This window comes from Portunus trituberculatus, chromosome 44 (genome assembly GCF_017591435.1).
Source record: "Portunus trituberculatus isolate SZX2019 chromosome 44, ASM1759143v1, whole genome shotgun sequence".
Taxonomy (NCBI): Eukaryota; Metazoa; Arthropoda; class Malacostraca; order Decapoda; family Portunidae; genus Portunus; species Portunus trituberculatus.
The window spans coordinates 10,466,081-10,487,378 of record NC_059298.1 but is presented as its reverse complement, the minus strand read 5'-3'; the positions used below and the strand labels follow the sequence as shown (position 1 = coordinate 10,487,378).

Sequence of the window (21,298 nt, the reverse complement as noted above, 5' to 3'; positions counted from 1 at the left end):
CCCACTGCTTAATCCGTCTTTTCCTTCTCCACCTCTTCCATGCATCCTCTTTTCTTGTTCTAGCCTTTTCACATCTATCGTTAAACCAGTCCTGCTTTCCAACTTCTCTATGTTGTCTTATTGGTACAAATTTTTCTCACCTTCTTTGTATATTTTTATAAATTCCTTCCACTTTTCATTTGCTCCTTAGCACTCTTGAATTTCATCCAATTTGTCTCTTGAAAGAATTTCTTTAGGTTTCCAAAATCTGTCTTGGCATAATTCCATCTTCCCACTTTATATTCTTCATTTCTTCTAGATTTCTCTTCGTCTATCACCTTGAACTCCAAAACTGCATGATCACTCTTTGCTAAAGGGCACTCCACCCTCATCTCCTCAATGACCATTGGCTCTGTACTAAAGACCAAGTCCAGTCTTGACGATGCTCCCTCTCCTCCAAACCTAGTATCTTCTTTGACCCACTGAGTTAACACATTTTCCATTGCCAGTGTCAATAGTGTATTTCCCCATGTTGTCTCTGATCCTTCCATTGACCAGTCCTCCCAACACACCTCTTTACAATTAAAATCTCCCATCATTATAGTTCGTTCACAGCCACCCAACATTTCTTCCAGACATGTTCCTGTATCACTTATCATTTCTTCATATTCCTGTACTGACCATGCATTTGTCTTAGGTGGTACGTACACCACTATGTAGTGCCTCTTTTTCCTTCATTAGTTTCTGCTCTGATCTTTAGCACTTCTGCCTTTCCCATACCTTCTTTCACTTGATCCACCTTTATATCTTTTTAACCAGCAACATCACTCCTCCTCCCATCTTACCTACTCTATTTCTTTTCCAAACATTATATTTCCTTCTCCAACCATCATCAGGTCTTCTCCTCTCTCAGTTTTGTTTCAGTAAGACCCACAATATCTGGGTTCTTGTCCCTCAAGTAATCGTTGAGTTCTAAAATCCCGATATCACTCCATTTATGTTGGAATACATTACATTCCGCTCATACGTAAGTTTCTTTAGTCCTTTCTTGCTGTACTTTTCTGGGTTATGAACCACTTCCTCAGTCTCATATCCAAGATTCTCCAGAAAACTCTTTCTTCTCCTCTTCTGTCCTCTCTTCATTTTTTTCAAAGCCTCCTTTCTCAACTCATTTAACATTTCTCTTTCCTTTTCACCGAGATCTCTTCTCAACCAAATCTTCCTTGTTGTTTCCTGCTGGGCTAGCCTCCATGACTTCTCCACCAATTCATCTACATCCTTTTGTGACTTAAGTTTGATTCTTATTGGCCTCATACCTTCTCTTGTGAACTTTCCAATTCTATGGAAGTCCTCTATTTCTTGTACTAGGTCTTTTCCTCCTCCTGCACCACATTAATGATATTATTTATCACCTTTTTATGTTTTTCTCTCTCCATTTTACTCGGTGTCTTATCCTCCTCCACACCAAATATCACCACACATCTCTTTTTGTCTACAGTTTCCCTCACCAATGTCTCATTTGATTTAATAACCTTCACCACTTTCTCAGCAATCTTCTCTTCTATGATCTGTTGATCTATAATTTCAGCAAGGCCCAAAGTTTTCTCCCCAGACTCTTTGATTTCCTTTTCCAGACTTGCAACTTTGTAATTTACCTCCTTTCTTTCCACTTCCTGACTTTTTTCCATTCAGCCTGCTTCTCCATCACTTTTCCTAGAGATTCTCCACATTTTTTGCAATTCACTTTAATTAGCTTAACTTCCTCTTTCAGTGCTTCATTTTCCTTCTTCATATCGGCACAGTCTTTCTTTACATTGTCATAACTCATTTCCAGGCCCCCATACTTTTCAAACAGTTTTTCAATTTTACCTTCCAACTCCAGAATTTTCTTCACATAAGCGCTCTTCTCCATTATTCCTTGAAATGTGTGTGTGTGTGTGTGTGTGTGTGTGTGTGTGTGTGTGTGTGTGTGTGTGTGTGTGTGTGTGTGTAATTTACCTCGGTTTCCTGCTGGTCACCCAGCCAGTCTTCCCCATTACAGAGCAAGCTCAGAGCTCATAGACTGATCTTCAGGTAGGACTGAGACCACAACACACTCCACACACCGGGAAAGCGAGGCCACAACCCCTCGAGTTACATCCCGTACCTATTTACTGCTAGGTGAACAGGGGCCACACATTAAGAGGCTTGCCCATTTGCCTCGCCGCGCCGGGACTCGAACCCGGCCCTCTCAATTGTGAGTCGAGCGTGCTACAACCACTACACTATGCGGTGTGTGTTTTTTTTTCACTGTTTGATCTGCTGCAGTCTCTGACGAGACAGCTAGACGTTACCCTACGGAACGAGCTCAGAGCTCATTATTTCCGATCTTGGGATAGGTCTGAGACCAGGCACACACCACACACCGGGACAACAAGGTCACAACTCCTCGATTTACATCCCGTACCTACTCACTGCTAGGTGAACAGGGGCTACACGTGAAAGGAGACACACCCAAATATCTCCACCCGGCCGGGAATCGAACCCGGTCATCTGGCTTGTGAAGCCAGCGCTCTAACCACTGAGCTACCACACATGTGTGTGTGTGTGTGTGTGTGTGTGTGTGTGTGTGTGTGTGTGTGTGTGTGTGTGTGTGTGTGTGTGTCTCTCTCTCTCTCTCTCTCTCTCTCTCTCTCTCTCTCTCTCTCTCTCTCTCTCTCTCTCTCTCTCTCTCTCTCTCTCTCTCTCTCTCTCTCTCTCTCTCTCTCTCTCTGTTCGCGCGCAATTTATTTCGCGTTTGAAATAATGTATATTTTGCATGACAGGTATATGTTGCCATTTGCTATGCCTGGAGCTGCCACTCCCCACCACCCAATGCAAGACACCTCCTCTGCCCACCCTCACCACCACCAGGCCACAGCCCTCCACTTCCGGCTTCACCGCACTCCCCTCCACCTCAGCCTTTCCCTCACAGCCCTTTACCTCCGGCTTCACCGCACTCCCCTCCACCTCCGCCTTTCCCTCACAGCCCTCCACCTCCAGCTTCACCCCACTCCCTTTTACCTCCGCCTTTCCCTCACAGCCCTCCACCTCCGGCTTCACTGCACTCCCCTCCACCTCAGCCTTTCTCTCACAGCCCTCCACCTCTGCCATCACAGCACCACCACCCAAGATATTCAGGGAGAAATCTCCCGAACTGTAATAAAAAAATAAATAAATAAAATAATAAAAAATAAAAAGTAAAATTTTGTATTGTTTTCCTTTTTAGCATAGCAATGGGAAGTTTACTGTAACATACAAATATTTTTACACATCCTGATATATAGTATGTGATGAATATATTGAGTTTATGGCTAAAACATTGATTATTCAATACTGAAGCTTCAAATCTTGTCACGCGGGCCACCCGGATGGAGCGCGGCGCGTGTTTTCTAACTTCCGGGGCAAATGGGTTAAGCTGTGATGCATAAGAAAAGAAATACAATATTAGTGCGGAAAGCAAGAAAAAGCAAACAAGGCAGTACAGGCAACTCCCGCTTAACGAATGGGTTACATTCCTAAAAGAATGTTCATTGCGTGAATTTTCGTTAAGCGAACCCCTGACTTGAACTTACATTGAAAGTAAACAATGTGAGAGTGCATCATAGTACAGTAAAAGGTTTAATGAAAGTAAAAATTATGAAGTTAAACATTTAAGCAGTTTGATTTAAGACTAAGTCATTATAATGTACACTAATGTATGTATGTAAGTAACTTTATAATGTTGATGATCTTAAATTAATGAAGAGAGGGAGAGTGGAACAGGAAAAACGCTAACTGGCAAGCTGTGGAATGTAAACAAATATCGCATCGTTGTACTGCATACAAAACTAATGTACCACATTTCCTTAAGGCTTTCCATTTTATTCATAGCAGTCATGAGTTCGGGTGGTTCATTTAGCTTGCAAGGAAGATACGGTCTCACCAGCCTTCTTAATAGAGTCTGCTGACTTGGAAATAGTAGAGACAGTAGATGGAGTTAAGCCATGGTGGTGAGCAATGCTATTAGTTTTCCCGCCTCGTGTCTGTGAATAATATCCAGCTTCACTTCGTGAGTAAGAGACTTCCTGGTCTTCTTAGCAACGCTAGGCGACATTGCAGGGCTGGTTGCAGGGTGTTTTGGTGGCATGTTGAGCAAGGAAAGACAAGCTGCTGCTGGACGCTATTATTATTTTTAACTAAAAATAGGGAAGGGTAGGGGAGTGAGTGGCGCTTGTTTTGTCCACGACAGGCGCTGGTGTATTCAAAAGCCTGTTGGCTTGCGTGATACAGCGGGGCTTTCAATCTTGGAAAAAATTACCTAGATAAGATTTTGTTAAAGCGAGTTTGGTGTTCGTTATATGAGCAGATGGTAGTAAAAGGAAATGTTCATTGTAGCGAAATTTCGTTGTGTGATCGTTCGTTAATCAGGAGTTGCTTGTACCAAACATTTACTCCGTATGAGAACTGAGAGTGGCCTGAGCAGTGTCTCGGCAGCTTGAGAGTGGAGAGGGGTGTACCTCGCTGTCAGATATATGATATCTCTCTTACCCCTCTTGGCTTTGTTCCAACTAAAGAAATACAGTCAACTGGTAAAGTCACCGAGCTGCTCCTTCATCCTGAAAATTAAGATACATTTCCTCTTATCCACCGTGTCCCTCACTAGATTTTCTTTTTCCTTACTTACTTGTATAGTGTCCTTTGCTCCTTACTACCTCTGAAAATTTAACTTTTTCCTCTTCCTGTTCCTGTTTCCTTGCATATCATAATTCCTCCAATTTGCTTTTACCCATTCCATTCTCTACTTTATCCTCCCTATCCTATATTTTTTTCTGTAGGCTCCTTAAGGAATTTTCATAGTCGCAGCATGTAGCCTTTAATATATCGTTTTGTTTCTTTATCTCTTGCATCTCATCCTTCATGTCTTCATTAATTTTATTTCTCTTACTTTCTCACATTCCTCTAATCTCACTTTTAGTTCAGTGTTTTGTTTTATTAACTTGTCTTGTTTTTCTATCATACTTGACATCACCTCCTTCATGTATCTTATCTCCCTTTTCATGTTTATCAACCTCCTTGTACCTCTTTCCTCTCTAAATCCAGAAAAATTCTTATCAGTATTATCATCACTCAGTCTATTCAGGCCAATTGGTGTTTGGATAAACCTTTGGTTTTCAAAACATGGCATTTCCTTTTGGTCCCTTACATTTGGCAGCACCACCTTGCTCAGCTTCTTGCTCCATTTTTCTGTTCTATACGGTATTGAAATCTTATTTATTATGGATTGTGTGTGTGTGTTTGTGTGTGTAATTCACTGTTTGATCTGCTGCAGTCTCTGACGAGACAGCCAGACGTTACCCTACGGAACGAGCTCAGAGCTCATTATTTCCGATCTTGGGATAGGCCTGAGACCAGGCACACACCACACACTGGGACAACAAGGTCACAACTCCTCGATTTACATCCCGTACCTACTCACTGCTAGGTGAACAGGGGCTACACGTCAAAGGAGACACACCCAAATATCTCCACCCGGCCGGTGAATCGAACCCCGGTCCTCTGACTTGTGAAGCCAGCGCTCTAACCACTGAGCTACCAGGCCGTGTGTGTGTGTGTGTGTGTGTGTGTGTGTGTGTGTGTGTGTGTGTGTGTGTGTGTGTGTGTGTGTGATTCACCTCGGTTACCTGCTGGTCACCCAGCCAGTCTTCTCCATTATGGAGTGAGCTCAAAGCTCATAGACCAATCTTCGGGTAGGACTGAGACCACATAATACACTCCACACACTGGGAAAGTGAGGCCACAATCCCTCGAGTTACATCCCATGCCTATTTACTGCTAGGTGAACAGGGGCCACACATTAAGAGACTTGCCCATTTACCTCGCCGCTTACCGGGAATCGAACCCGACCCTCTTGATTGTGAGTCGAGTGTGCTAAACACTACACTACACGGTGTGTGTGTGTGTGTGTGTGTGGGATTTAAGTAACTTTTTGTGTTTTCACTACCCTCCACATTAATTCAACTCACTGAGCTTACTAACAGTGTTTGTGTGTTTTCACCAAGGCACTTTGTAAATAAGAAAATAAAATAATTGCTTCTTTTTCCTTCTAGGTAAAACTCAGAGGCCCTGACTCTCCTCTGCTTTTAAGGTTTGTTGCCCTGACACCGAGTGCAAGCTCTAAGTTAGTGAGAGTGGAAACTTCTTCAGTAAACTCAACAGCCCTTGATCTCGAGCCACAAAATCCCCATGAAAGGTCAGTGTTTTATGAACATTTTTATTTGGATCAATTAAATCTTTAAGTCATGTAATAACTGTGTCACATAGGTAAATCTTCAAATTGCTAATTTTTCAAATTCAAGCTTTGAAAAGCATGCAGAACTTTTATATTAATCTTTTTCTAGTGGCAGAGCAGATGCATGTACTACCAGATAAAAAAAAATCATCAATACATAGACTCTTTCAACTTTCATCCATTGATCTAGAGTACTGGATGGTCTGTGTGCAAGGCAGGTCTGTGCGGTATGTCCTGTGTTAAGTCACATAACATGTAAACAGAGAGTGGAAATGACAAGGCAAAGTTCAAATTTTTTCTGCCAGTTCCTTTCCACTGTTCTGTGTGCAGCAAAGAAAACTAGGCAATGTGTTTTCCACCATAAGTGAGGTACGTTATGATCCGCTAACGGTTTCGATAGTTCACATTTGGCAGTACAAAGATGCTAGAAATTAATATATTAAAGTAAGGAGAGAGGAAGAAAAAAATTTTGAGGAAGATGTAGTGGATAAAAGCAAAGATGAACCCAAACTTTTCTACAAGTTTATAAATGGCAAAACAAAGAATGAGGAAACAATTAAAAAAATAATTAAAGAAGGGAAGACATACCAAACAGAGAAGGAAATGTGTAAAATAATAAATGAGAGCTTCAAAATGGTATTCACTGCAGATGATTTCACAGAACCTAATAGGACAATGGATTGCCAAGGATTACAGGAGATTGCAGTGCACAAAGAGGATATTAGAAGATTACTGGATAAGTTGGAAGTCAGAAAAGCAATGGGGCCAGATGGTGTATCAGGCTGGGTGTTAAAAGAATATAAAGAGCAATTACTGGATCCAATTTGGGAAATAATTAAAAGTTCAATAAATGAAGGTAAAGTTCCACTAGAGTGGAAGAGAGCCAACGTAATACAGATATTTAAAGGAGGAAATGCAACTGAACCACTAAACTACAGACTAGTGTCACTTACAAGTATCGTAGGGAAGTAATGTAAAATAACTATCAAAGAAAAATGGGTAAAATTTTTAGAAGAGGAGCAAGTCATATCAGACAGACAATTTGGGTTTAGGATACGCTGGTCATGTGTATCAAACTTATTAAGCTTCTACTTGAGAGTTATTGCAGGACTTGAAAACAGAGATGGATGGGTAGACACAGTATACCTGGACATTAAAAAGGCTTTTGATAAAGTTCCTCTTGGAAGACTACTTTGGAAACTAGAGAGCATTGGAGGACTGTGTGGAACCTTCCACGAATGGACAAGAGATTATTTGAACGATAGGGAAATGAGAACTGTGATCAGAGATACATACTCATCTTGGGGTAAAGTAACTAGCAGAGTGCCACAAGAGTCAGTGTTAGCCCCCATTATGTTTCAAGATTATGTAAATGACATTTACATTGGGATAAACAGTTATATAAATTTATTTGCTGATGATGCAAAGTTGCTAAGAGTTATCAAAACCAGAGAGGACTGTCTGTTGTTGCAGGAAAAGATTTAAACAAGATCTATGAATGGAGCAGGAAGTGAAAATTGGAGTTCAATGCCAAGAAATGCCACATAATGAAACTAGAAAAGAGTAAGAGAAGACCAGTATGGAACTATTTGATGGTAGAGGAACAAATAATGCAGACTAAAGAGGAAAAACATCTGGAGTGATCATAGAAGAAAATCTCTGAGCCCTGATAAACACACAAGCAAGATATTTGGACTATCATATAGAATGTTGAGTGATATAAGAGTGGCATTTCATTACATGGATAAAGATATGATGAAAAAAATCATCACAAGCATGATGTGCCCAAGGCTGGAATATGCAGCAGTGGTATGGTCTCTGAGCTCTAAAAAGGATATAAGAAAATAGGAAAGGATACAGAAGATTGCTACAAAGATGGTGCTAAAATTAAAGGACCTCGCATATGAAGAATGACTGAAGGAAATGGGACTGCCAACCTTACTAGAAGAGAACACGGGGACCTAATAACAATGTATAAGATAGTAAATGATATTGAAAAGATAGACAAAGAAGACCTGGTGCTGTTGACGGAAGAAGATGGAAGGACAAGAGGACATGAAAAGAAGATCAGGATGAGGCAGTATGTGAAGGATATTGGAAAATAGAGTTTTCCACACAGAACAGTGGAAAAATGGAATGCATTGGATAATGGAATTGTCACAGCACATAGTGTGCATAACTTTAAAGAAAAACTAGATAAATGAAGATATAGAGACAGGACACTATGAGCCCCGCTTGAACTCTGTACAATACAACTAGATAAATACGTGATTGTCAATGTTAGTCACTGCACCACCATTTTCATACAAAACTAACATAACTTGTCAATGAATTCATTGTTATTATGCCTGGCTGTCAAATGGTTGAGGATAATCATGTCTAGTCTCAACAAATAAGGAATTGTGTGGGTAGTGCGTAAACCTTCCATAAAAGGCCCTTGGAAGGTAGCGCACCAACCAGGGTAGAGCATTACTAGGCTATAGTTAAACTAAATTGTACTGGCCCACAGGGTGAAGCCAATAATCTGTGCCACATTGCCATATATCTTACTACTTCAAGGAAAATGGAATAACAAGTCTCTATTCAATCTAATCCATTATTTCGCAAAAAAAAGGGAGGGGGGTGAGGCTGGCGAGAGACACAAAGATCTCTGCAGGTGATTATGTCATAAGTAAATTGAATACAGTAAAGGTGCTGGTTATAAAAGTGAAAATGAGACTGGTAATTTACATAATATTTATTGTTATGTCTTCTTGAGATACCCAATTTAACATAGTGAATGGTGAGAAGAAACATAAGATGAGACAACATTTTATTTCAGTTATTGCACCAAGATTGACTTATTTATTGAATATCATTGGATGGAGAGATTTTTTTCCTTGGTGTGGCTGTACAACACAGTAAGATAGGGAAGTAGTGTGTACTTCCATTGTGGTGACCAGAAGGTAAGTCGATTAGTATGTGTGTGCCTGCCAGGTGACCCGACTCCCCCCTTTCCCTAGGGAAAAATACAAAGGTAGTTTGCAGTCCCCCCCCCCTCTCTCTCTCTCTCTCTCTCTCTCTCTCTCTCTCTCTCTCTCTCTCTCTCTCTCTCTCTCTCTCTCTCTCTCTCTCTCTCTCTCTCTCTCTCTCTCTCTCCTTGATCAGGCAAGAGGAATTACTAATTAGTTTTTGACAATGATTTTGATAGCTTGTGGATAAAAGAAAAAGAACTTGGGCACCTAGCATAATAACCTGACATCTCCTAGGGCATAAACCCTCCAGTAGGCACACTGAGCTGTCTTAACTTTTCTTCACTTACAATACTTTTTGCAGAGAAACTGCAGCAATAGAAGGCAGTGCAATATCCACCATCTTAGCAGATACAATTTTACACTACTGATAAAACTTTTGTGGTTGTATTTGAATCGGGAGGTTTCATACCTGATATTGTCTGCTTAGGGTAGCACAAACTGCCTCCTCTACTCGATATATAATTTCCCCTGCAAATGGACATTCCAGATTGACATCTATATGTAGACTCATCCGCAAAACAGAACAAACAATTGAATCTATATATAGACTCCGCCACAAAAATGAACAAGTGACATCTATATATATAGACTACTGCAAAACTGAACAAACAATAGATATTGTTTATGTTTGATTGGTGATAATGTATGTAAATATATTTTTATGACCTTTAGGACTTGTGACCTGAAAGTAATTTACTCCCACCTTTATTCATATTTTTCAGATACTCATTTTGTGCCTATTCATTTTTAGGCATGCCTTTGCTGAGTGGTATAGTTCTTTCTCTTTGACATGAAAGATTAATAATAATAAAAGAATGTAGAAGAAATGCAAAAATTCCCAATATTAGCTTATGTGGGTAGTACATCCACCATCAACAAAGCACGTGCGGTGACCAGCCTTGAGAGGCCATGTTGGCAAAGGGGAGTATTTGAGATGCCAAATAATGATTTATTTTATTAATTTTGTTATTTATATAGACAATTCCTTACATCTAAAGATTATGCTAGGCTGGAGACTTGCCCACACTTGGGTATCATCTAATTGTGCACTGAATTTTTTTTAGAAATCATTACTCCATGTATTAGAGCGTCAAAGTTATTTTGAAAACAAAAATAAAGCATTTCAATGTACACTTTTATAGCATGTATGCTTTCAAATATAGGCATGTCTATTTTATTGAGGAATGCATTTGCATCTATATGTGTAACTAAATATTATGTATCAGATATTTTATTGATAATGAATGATCATTCATTCTTTCAGACTTCTTATTGCTGGGAATGTGACTTTGAACCAATCAGCTTCCACAGCAACCCTTCACAATACGACCCTCATGCCTTCTATCCCAGGAATGCTGCCAATATGTATCCTCTTGTTCTGTCCAGTGGCAGAAATGAGGTAAGATTGTACGTGCAGTGTATGCAATATTCTAGTGTATACTAGAATAAGTTGACTTGAGTCAAGTTAAATGCACTTGACAGTGAAATACAATACTGTATTCTTTTATTACATTACTGACATATCATTAAGGAAGTAGTTGAAAAAAGGTAGACTTCTTTTGGCGAGATCTTATTGCAGGTACATCATATATCATCAGGCCTCTTCACTGATTGAAATTTTAATTCAAGAGAAAGAGAATAGATTGACAAGAAGAATAAAGGAATAGATGAAAACCAGAAGAGATTAGTCGGTAATTTACAAAGGCCATATATAAAAAATGAAGATAAGTTTATTGGTGAACCCACTTTTTTGGTAACAGTAACCTTCCAGCTTAACTGAATCTTTGGTATTGATTTCACTACTCATTGGGTTCTGTGGGCGAACATGGGTTTTTGCTTGAGGTGTGCTTTTCAAAATCCTCGGAACTGAAAGCATGAGTTTTTCAGGATTGATTAGTTTAACTTGCTCCTATCTTAAATCACCAATATCTGCAGTACACTAACTTTGATTTTAGGATACGTATACCTTATTTTAGGATATTGTATTTATTGTATTTTCAGCTTATCAGTTTTTCTCTCTCTCTCTCTCTCTCTCTCTCTCTCTCTCTCTCTCTCTCTCTCTCTCTCTCTCTCTCTCTCTCTCTCTCTCTCTCTCTCTCTCTCTCTCTCTCTCTCTCTCTCTCTCTCTCTCTCTCTCTCTCTCTCTCTCTCTCTCTCCTCCAAACAGAGTAAACAGGACAGGATCCCATTACACTGGTGTACTGGTTGGTTTAGGATGTGATGAAAGAACAGGCCAGGTGATTTATCCTGCTGATGATATTGAAGTTGCATTTGATATTGACATCACACAAGAAGATCTGATGTTGGTAAGTTGAAATTGTATAGAAAGTTTTTTGTACGATAACATTTGTTATGAATTTTTTGCCAATTCTTAAACTAAGGATACTATGATGAAACCCCTGCACCAATAATACCTAAAAGGACCTTCACATTTTTCTCTTATCTTCTTATTATTCTGTTTTCCTTTTAATAAATCTCTCTCTCTCTCTCTCTCTCTCTCTCTCTCTCTCTCTCTCTCTCTCTCTCTCTCTCTCTCTCTCTCTCTCTCTCTCTCTCTCTCTCTCTCTCTCTCTCTCTCTCTCTCTCTCTCTCTCTCTACTATTTTCCAATAACCTTCACACACTGCCTCATTCTGGTCTTCTTTTCATGTCCTCTTGTCCTTCCATCTTCTTCTGTCAATAGCACCTAGTCTTCTTTGTCTATCTTATCAATATCATTTACTATCTTATACATTGTTGTTAAATCCCCATGTTCTCTTCTTTCTAGTAAGGTTGGCAGTCCCATTTCCTTCAGTCGTTCTTCATATGTGAGGTCCTTTAATTCCAGCACCATCTTTGTAGCAATCTTCTGTATCCTTTCCAATTTTCTTATGTACTTTTTAGAGCTTGGAGACCATACCACTGCTGCATATTCCAGCCTTGGACGTATCTTGCTTGTGATGATTTTTTTTATCATATCTTTCTCCATGTAATGAAATGCCACTCTTATATTAGTCAACATTTTATATGATAGTCCAAATATCTTGCTTTTGTGTTTTTTGGGGCTCAGATTTTCCTATATGATCACTCCCAGATCTTTCTCCTCTTTAGTCTTCATTTATTCGTCTCCCATCAAATAGTTCCATACTGGACTTCTCTTACTCTTTCCTAGTTCCATTATGTGACATTTCTTGCCATTAAACTCCAATTTCCACTTCCTGCTCCACTCATACATCTTGTTTATATCTTCCTGCAACAACAGACAGTCCTCTCTGGTTTTGATAACTTAGCAGCTTTGCATCATCAGCGAATAAATTTATATAACTTTATCCCAATGTGAATGTCGTTTACATAAATCTGAAACATAATGGGGGCTAATACTGACCCTTGTGGCACTGTGCTAGTTACTTTACCCCAAGTTAAGTATGTATCTCTGATCACAGTTCTCATTTCCCTATCCTTCAAATAATCTCTCGTCCATTCTAGCAAAGTTCCTCACAGTCCTCCTATGTTCTCTAGTTTTCAAAGTAGTCATCCATGAGGGACTTTATCAAAAGCCTTTTTAATATCCAGGTATACTGTGTCTACCCATCCATCTCTGTTTTCAAGTCCTGCAATAACTCTCAAGTAGAAGCTTAATAAGTTTGATACACATGACCCCCCCCTGTCCTGAACCCAAATTGTCTGTTCAATATGACGTGCTCCTCTTCTAGAAATTTAATCCATTTTTCTTTGATAATTATTTCACACAACTTCCCCAAGACACTTGTAAGTGACACTGATCTGTAGTTTAGTGTTTCAGTTGCTTTTAAATATCGGTATTATGTTGGCTCTCTTCCATTCTAGTGCAACTTTCCCTTTATTTATTGAACTTGTAATTATTTCCCAAATTGGATCCAAAAGTTGCTCTTTACATTCATTTAACACTCAGCCTGATACACCATCTGGTCCCATTGCTTTTCTGACATCCAACTTCTCCAATAATCTTCCAATATCTTCTTTGTGCACTGTGATCTGTATTCCTTGGCAATCCCATGTCCTTTTAGGTTATGTGAAATGATCTGCAGTGAACACTGTTTTGAATCTCTCATTCATTATTTCACAAATTTCCTTCTCTGTTTGGTATGTCTTCCCTCCTTTTTTTCTATTGTTTCCTTGTTCTTCATTTTGCCATTTATAAACTTGTAGAAAAGTTTGGGTTCATCTTTGCTTTTATTCACCACATCTTTCTCAAAGTTTCTTTCTTCCTCTCTCCTTACTCTAATATATTCATTTCTCACATCCCTGTACTGCCGTCTGTTATTGTCATTTCTCTGTTTTATGAGTTACTTCCAAGCTTTATCTTTTGCCCTTTTAGCTGGTATGCATCTAGCATTGTACCAACATGTATTTTTTTAACTCTATAAACTCCGTCATTATATTTCTGTAAGAATATTTCATATTTCCCTTGTATTGTCTTTCCGTACATAATGTTTCTCCACTCAATATCAGCCAAAAAAGACCCTTAATTTTTCAAAATCCGCTCTTGCATAATTTAATCTCTCTCCTTTGTCGTCATCTCTGTAACATATCCTATCCTCCTCCTGTATTTGCATCTCTAATGTCACATGACCACTTAGTCCCATTAGAGTAAGGTATTGTATGATTAGAGGGGGCTCTGGTTTCTTTGTGAATACTAGTTCAAGCAATGATGGTTTTTCTTCCCCCGTATAACTTGTTGACTCCACTCTCTGATCCATTGTATTAACCATAGTCAACTGTAACACTGCCTCGCTCCACTATCCAACATTATCCATTACTTACATCTCTCTCCAGTTTACTTTTTTACAGTTAAAGTTAAAGTAACCTAAATCCAGAAAAGTCCTTATCTATATTGTCCTCAGTCAATCCCCTCAATCCAATAGGTGTCTCAATAAATCGCTGGTTTTCACAAAATGGCGTTTGTTTTGATGTCATACATCTGGCCACGCCACTCAGTTCCGTTTCTCTCTATATTTTTCTGTCTATACAATCCAAAAACTTATTATGTTATGGAGACAGGAGAACCCTATAGCCCCTGTAATCCCCTGTACATACATCTAGGTCAGGCTCCAACATCTGCTGAAGCTCATTCCCTGGGATCTGCTCAGCACGTCTTCTCAGCGCGATGTCGGTGGTGTGTGTGTGTGTGTGTGTGTGTGTGTGTGTGTGTGTGTGTGTGTGTGTGTGTGTTTGTGTTTACCTAGTTGTAGTTCTACAGGGCTTGGGCTTTACGCTCGTGTGGCCCCATCTCCATATCTACACTTATCCAATTTTTCTTTAAAGCTATGCACACTTTTTGCTGACACCACTTCCTCACTCAAACTGTTCCAAGTCTCAACACATCTTTGTGGGAAACTATATTCTTTAACATCTCTCAGACATTTTCCCTTCCTCAGTTGTTTTTACTATGTAATCTTGTGCTTTGAATGTCATATTCTTCTCTCAGGATCAGTTTCTCATTATCCACTTGATCCATTCTGTTAATCAATTTATAAACTTGTATCAGATCCCCTCTCTCCCTTCTCTGTTCCAGGGTTGGTAGATCCATAGCCTTTAGTCTCTCTTCATATGTCATCCCTTCAAGTTCTGGAACTATTCTTGTAGCCATTTTTTGTAGTCTCTCTAACTTCCTTATGTGTTTCTTTTTATCCACACAACTCCCGCATATTCCAATCTGGGTCTTATTATAGTACTTATCAATTTCTTCATTATTTCTTTGTCCATGTAGTGAAATGCTAATCCAATATTCCTTAGCAAATTATATGTCTCTGAAAATTCTATCAATATGGCTTACCAGTTGATTGTTTTCTTCATCGTCACTCCCAAGTCTTTTTCCTTTTATACTTTCTCTAGTTCTACTCCATCTCCCATCTTATAGATTCCCACTGGTTGTCTTTCACTCTTTTCCATTTCCATGACATGGCTTTTGTCCACATTGAATACCATCTCCCACTTTTTACTCCATTTCCAGATCTTATTTAGGTCTTCCTGCAGTATTTCACAATCCTCTTTTTGCTTTATAACTCTGCACAGTTTCGCATCGTCCGCAAACAGATTTATGTAGCTGTTCACTCCCTTGGGCATGTCATTTACCATATTTTACGCTTGCAAGATACTGCATCTTGGAAGACGCATCCTAATATTTGAAAGAAATTTCTAAGAAAAAAAAGTCATTCTCATACAAGAACACTTTCATCATATTCCCTACCACTGAACACAAAAATGTAAGAAACAATAAGTCTGCAAGACACTATTGTTTCAGCACTCATTACAAATTTGCTGGAGCACTCACCACAAATTTACAACTATGTAAATAAAAACACCATTGGTAAATAAGTATGCACAGTGAAACAGTCCATCTCTTCTTCTTGTTTTAGTGGCAGGCAATGGCATGTTTTGGACATATTGTTTACATTACGGAATCACTTGTCTGATCGCCAAAACCGAACGCATCAGTGCTGCAGTTCGTATTTATTTAATTTGCAATCGTGCTTCACAGGCTTTATCAATGTGACTCTTGCTTGAATGAGTAAGCCATTTGGATATTCTATTATTAAAGGTATAAAGGCACCTGGCATGTGTGTGCGTTCGTGTGCATGTATGTGTGTGTTGCTGTGAGACTTTGGAGTGGCCTGTTTTCTCCACATGCCAAGTAGGCTGCAGGAAGGATTATGGTATTTTAGATAATTGTAACACATAAGTACTGAGTTTACGTAATATAAAAGGCTGAATTGAATAGTACTTAAGCAAACATCATAATGTAATGATAATGACTCAACATACAAATCCAGGTCGCTATCGGTCAAGTGTCCAAGCTCACTTGAGGTTGGGTGTTACCTTACAATACATTTGTCTTGGAAGATGCACTAGTATTTTTCAGGGTATTTTTTAGGAAAAAAAGTGCGTCTTGTAAGCCATAAAATACGGTATATATGTGAGAAAAGTATTGGCACCAATACTGACCCCTGTGGCACTCCGCTTTCTACTGCTCTCCACTTGGACTTCATATCTTTAACTACCATCCTTATTTCTCTCCCTGTCAAATAATTTTCCATCCATCTCAATGTGCTTCCTTTTAAGCCACCCTTCTCCTCTAACTTCCACAGTAATCTTTCATGTGGCACTTTATCAAATGCCTTTTTTAAACCCAAATAGATACAGTCAATCCATCCCTCTCTCTCTTGTACTCTATCAACTATTCTAGAGTAGAAACTCAATAAATTTGTCACACATGACCGACCTTTTCTAAAACCAAATTGGCTATTTGATAATAATTTGTTGTCTTCAAGAAACTCGATCCATTGTTTCTTTATTACTCTTTCACATATCTTGCATATTACACTAGTTAGTGATACCGGTCTGTAATTTAAAGGTTCTTCCTTCCTTTCTTATATATGGGAATCACCTCAGCTCTTTTCCATTCTACTGGTACTGTTCCATTTTCTATTGAGTATTTTATGATGTATATAGGACTTGTTAGTTCTTCCCTACATTCTTTTAATATTCTGCCTGAGACTTTATCCGGTCCCATTGCCTTCTCTTCATCTAATTACGTCATGAACTTTTTTATTTCAGGCTTGGTTACTTTAATCTCTCATATAGACGGTCTCTCTATTACCCTGTGGTCTTTCGAATTTGGATTCCTTAGTAAAGACCTAAAATTTTCTACTTAACACTTCTGCCGTGCTTTTTGGGTCTTCCACCATCCCGTTCTCTCCTATTAATCTTTCTGTTGTTTCTTTTTGCCTTATTTTTCCATTTATGAATCTGGAGCAATTTTGGTTATTCCTTACATTTTTCGACAATGTCCTTTTCATAGTTCCCTTCCTCTTCCTACCTCACCTTAGCATATTCATTTCTCACTGCTTTGAAGTTTTCCTTATTTTCTGGATTTCTATTTCTCCTCCAGCTTTTCCTTGCTCCATCTCTTTTCTCCTTTGCCCTAGCACACCTTGCGTTAAACCAGTCTTTCTTTCCTTCTTCTTTAGGTATATATTTCGGGACATATTCCCTGACTCCTGTTTTGTATATTTCCAAAAATAAGTTATATTTCTCTTGCACCCTCTCTGAGTTTTCCCATCTCCTCCCAGTTAACATTTTTAAAATAGTTCTTGAGGTTCTCAATATCAGTCTTTCTGTAGTTTAATCGGTCTCCTTTATATGATTCGTCTATCTTCCTTTCCCTCTTCTTTATCCATTTCTAATATTACATGGTCACTCTTTGTGTGTGTGTGTATGTGTTATTTTCTTATATATTACTTCATTTTATATATATTTTTTTACATTTATTGCTTGTCCAAAAATTTGATATGATTTCTTCCAGATAAACAAGATTAGATTTTTGCTCAATGTTGTGCTGGAGGAGGCTGAGTATATATCAGGAGCTACTTTAATCTCAACCCAAAAGAATCTACACAAACTTATCCTCAGGTCAGTGAGCTCATTTTGACCTGGAAGTTGTAGTTCTGGAGACTTTAAGGCGATCGTTCGGTGAGGTTTTTGAAAAATCGAAAATAAAGAGGTACGTGGGTAATTTTTTTTTTTTCGCTGATAGATGGCTATTACACGATGTTAGTTTAGTAGTTACAAGCGAATTGACCCATAAATAACTGCATGAAAGATAAAAAATAAGTTTTTTGAAAAAAATATTTTCTCCGATAAACTTTGTCACCAGAGGACAGATTTCAATTTTGCCGGTACAGATATGAAATATGTCATATAACAAAATTTTCCCTCTCATAGAATTTTGATTTTTTTTATTTTGGTGGCCATTATGAATTTTTTTTTTTTTTTTTTTATATATAAAATTACATTGCAGCACTTAAAAAAAGAAAAATCCAAATTCTAAGAGACAGAAATGTAGCAGCTTCATTGAGCTTCAAAATGATACATCAAAATTGAAAATCCGTTGAGAAATGTGGAAGATAGGATTTGAATGATAAAAAAGTGGAAACTGAGAAAAAGGCAAAAAACCCCAGAGATGTAATTTTGGTCCTCTGTGACCCTGTACATTTATTTGGGTTGGATATTTCGTGCTCATACACCACCATGTACATCATATATGCTTTTTAGGCATGTTTAGAATATTCTGTAAGACTCGTATGGCACCTGGCCCCCACCTACAATGATTGTAGTTATTAGTCGCTCAAAGGCGAGGGTGTCTCCCATCCATGCATGGTCGGTACAACTTGTAATTTCCACTTGCACCGTTGGTTTAGACATTGTAAGGCAAAAAAGGCAGGTTAAATAGGCTGGATTGTGGCTTGCAAGGTGTGAAATAACGGGCGAGATACTCAATAGGTCCTCCTCCCATCGCAGTCACATGGACACTGAAATGGAAGGGGAGAGGGTGTGGGCCAGCGCCCACCCACCTTTCCTTACCAAAGAAACTACTTTTCATGGCTTTTTCTGTGCTTATTATCATCATTTATGGTACAGAGTGGGGAGGCTGCGGTGGGTGTGGCAGGGGCCCTTTAAAGTTTAAATACCCAACATATTTTTAGCGTATTTCCCCAAAATACTCCATCACTATGTTGCCATATGTTTGGGGATGCTCTGGGGGTGTTTTGGGGATTTTCAATATTTTTCAGATTTTTCGATATCATGGCCACCGGACAGTCCCCTTAAATACTTCTCAACCATTTTTTTTTTTTTTTTACCAGTTTTGAATCCCTCTGTAGATGTAGTACATTTACCAAAAGAACATGAAAAATTCAAGGATACAAGCATGTTCATTTCTCTTAACTTTATTTAAGTTTAACCCAGACTTGTATAGTTGTATAATTATATGATGGAAGTAAAATAAGATTTGACAAAATAGATGCTAAAATAAATAACAAAGGAAGAGGTGTTTGTATGTTTGTGTGTTTTGTTAAATTCGTGCAATTTCTAACTATAGAAAGTTAACTCTATTTCTTTTGAAGGTTACTGGATGAGAAAAGGGGATACAAAGAACCAGAGCCATATCATTTTCCTTATCGCTGGAACAAGGTAAGTGAAATTCTCTCTCTCTCTCTCTCTCTCTCTCTCTCTCTCTCTCTCTCTCTCTCTCTCTCTCTCTCTCTCTCTCTCTCTCTCTCTCTCTCTCTCTCTCTCTCTCTCTCTCTCTCTCTCTCTCTCTCTCTCTCTCTCTCTCTCTCTCTCTCTCTCTCTCTCTCTCTCACTCTCACACACACACACACACACACACACACACACACACACACACACACACACTAAAGAAGATATAAGGAAAATTATAAGTGGCTTGGATATTAATAAATCAGTGGGGCCTGATGGCATATCTGAGAGGTTGCTGAAAGAATGTAAGGATCAATTGTTGAACCCCATATTTGATATTGTGGAAACCTCCATACGAACTGGATTAGTCCCGAAAGAGTGGAAAAGAGCTGACATTGTGCCTATATACAAGTATAAGAATGGAAGTAGAATGGAACCGTTAAATTACAGACCAGTATCATTGACTAGTATATTGTGCAAGGTATGTGATGAAGTAATTAAAGCAAAGTGGAGTGAGTATCTAGAATGAAAACATTCTGAGTGAAAGGCAGTTTGGTTTCAGAAAAGGAAGATCGTGCGGACCCAATTTATTATGTTTTTATTCAAGAGTGACTGACATAATACAACATAAGGAGGGATGGGTGGATGCTATTTACCTGACTTGAGAAAGGCCTTTGATAAAGTGCCACACAATAGACTGATGTGGAAACTAAAGAAGATTGGAGGAGTAAGTGATAAACTAGCAAAATGGATGGAAAATTACTTAGGGGGAAGAGAAATGCGAACAGTGGTGAAAGGAAAGAAGTCCAAGTGGAAAAAGGTAACCAGTGGAGTTCCACAAGGGTCAGTGCTGGGTCCCATCATGTTTTTGATTTATGTTCATGATATGCCAGTAGAAATTGACAGTTACTTGAATATGTTTGCGGACGATACTAAAATTATGAGGAGAGTAAAGAATGTGGAAGATTGTAACAAGTTACAGGAAGATCTTGATAAAATATATGAGTGGAGTAAAGAGTGGCAGATGGAATTTAATATAAACAAGAGCCATGTTATGAAAATGGGAAGAAGTAGATACAGACCAAACAGGGATTACAGGCTGGGTGATGAGAAAATTGAAGAGACCAATGAGGAGAAAGACCTAGAAGTAACCGTGCAAAACACTTTGTCACTGGAGAAACACATTAACAAGATATTTTGGAAAACATATAACATGCTTCAAAATATTGGTCTTGCATTCCACTACCTAGATGAAGGAATAATGAAGAAGATACTATGCACTTTAATAAGACCCCAGTTAGAATATGCAGCTTGCGTCGGGTCACCGCATATGAAGAAAAATGTGAAGAAGGTGGAAAGGGTACAGAGGCTGGTAACAAGGATGGTACTAGGACTCAGGGAGTTAGACTATAAGGAAAGGCTGAGGGGAACGGGCTGACCACATCAGAAGAGAGAAGAACAAGGGAAGACATGATAACTATGTATAAATTGGTGAACAAGAGTGACATATTGGATAGAGAGTTGATAAAGGTGACCACAAGTAATCATCTCCGAGGACATGGAAAAAACTTATAGAAGACATCTGTCTAAATGACGTGAGAAAGTACAGTTTCCCGCATCGTAGTATTGATAAGTGGAATAAACTGAGCAGTGATGTCGTTGACGCAGTGTGTGTCAATCAGATGAAAGAGAGATGACAGGAGTGGCCAAGGAGGCAGGACACAGAGAACTTAGCTCGGGCCCTGTAATACACAAATAGGTAAATACACACACACACACACACACACACACACACACACACACACACACACACACACACACACACACACACAGCAGGATTTTTACTGTTATCTTTTCTTGTTTCTGGTGTTGAGTTCACAGTAGAAAAGCTAGGAATGCCTCTAGCAATGCCTCTTTTGTAACTTATCTTTCCTTTTATAATCTCTTGACCAGTCATCTTCTCTTAGATAAAGTCACCCTGTTTTATTGTATAATATTTAAGATCAAGAAATCTAAAA

At 38.8% G+C, this 21,298-nt stretch overlaps 1 protein-coding gene across 5 annotated transcripts in view; it reads left to right on the top strand.

Annotated features, from left to right (window-relative positions):
* Window positions 1-21,298, top strand: part of LOC123518811 (ATP-dependent RNA helicase TDRD9-like) — a 133,190-nt gene that overhangs the window by 110,525 nt on the left and 1,367 nt on the right. For 3 of the 5 annotated variants that reach the window (XM_045279828.1, XM_045279826.1, XM_045279827.1), the window contains 5 exons: window positions 6,087-6,229; window positions 10,547-10,681; window positions 11,450-11,588; window positions 17,605-17,711; window positions 19,205-19,271. In XM_045279828.1, coding sequence (XP_045135763.1) covers window positions 6,087-6,229; window positions 10,547-10,681; window positions 11,450-11,588; window positions 17,605-17,711; window positions 19,205-19,271 — 591 coding nt within the window. Of the gene's footprint in view, window positions 1-6,086; window positions 6,230-10,546; window positions 10,682-11,449; window positions 11,589-12,048; window positions 12,067-17,604; window positions 17,803-19,204; window positions 19,272-21,298 lie in introns of those variants that run through there. The other 2 variants (XR_006678883.1, XM_045279829.1) reach the window with 2 other exon arrangements.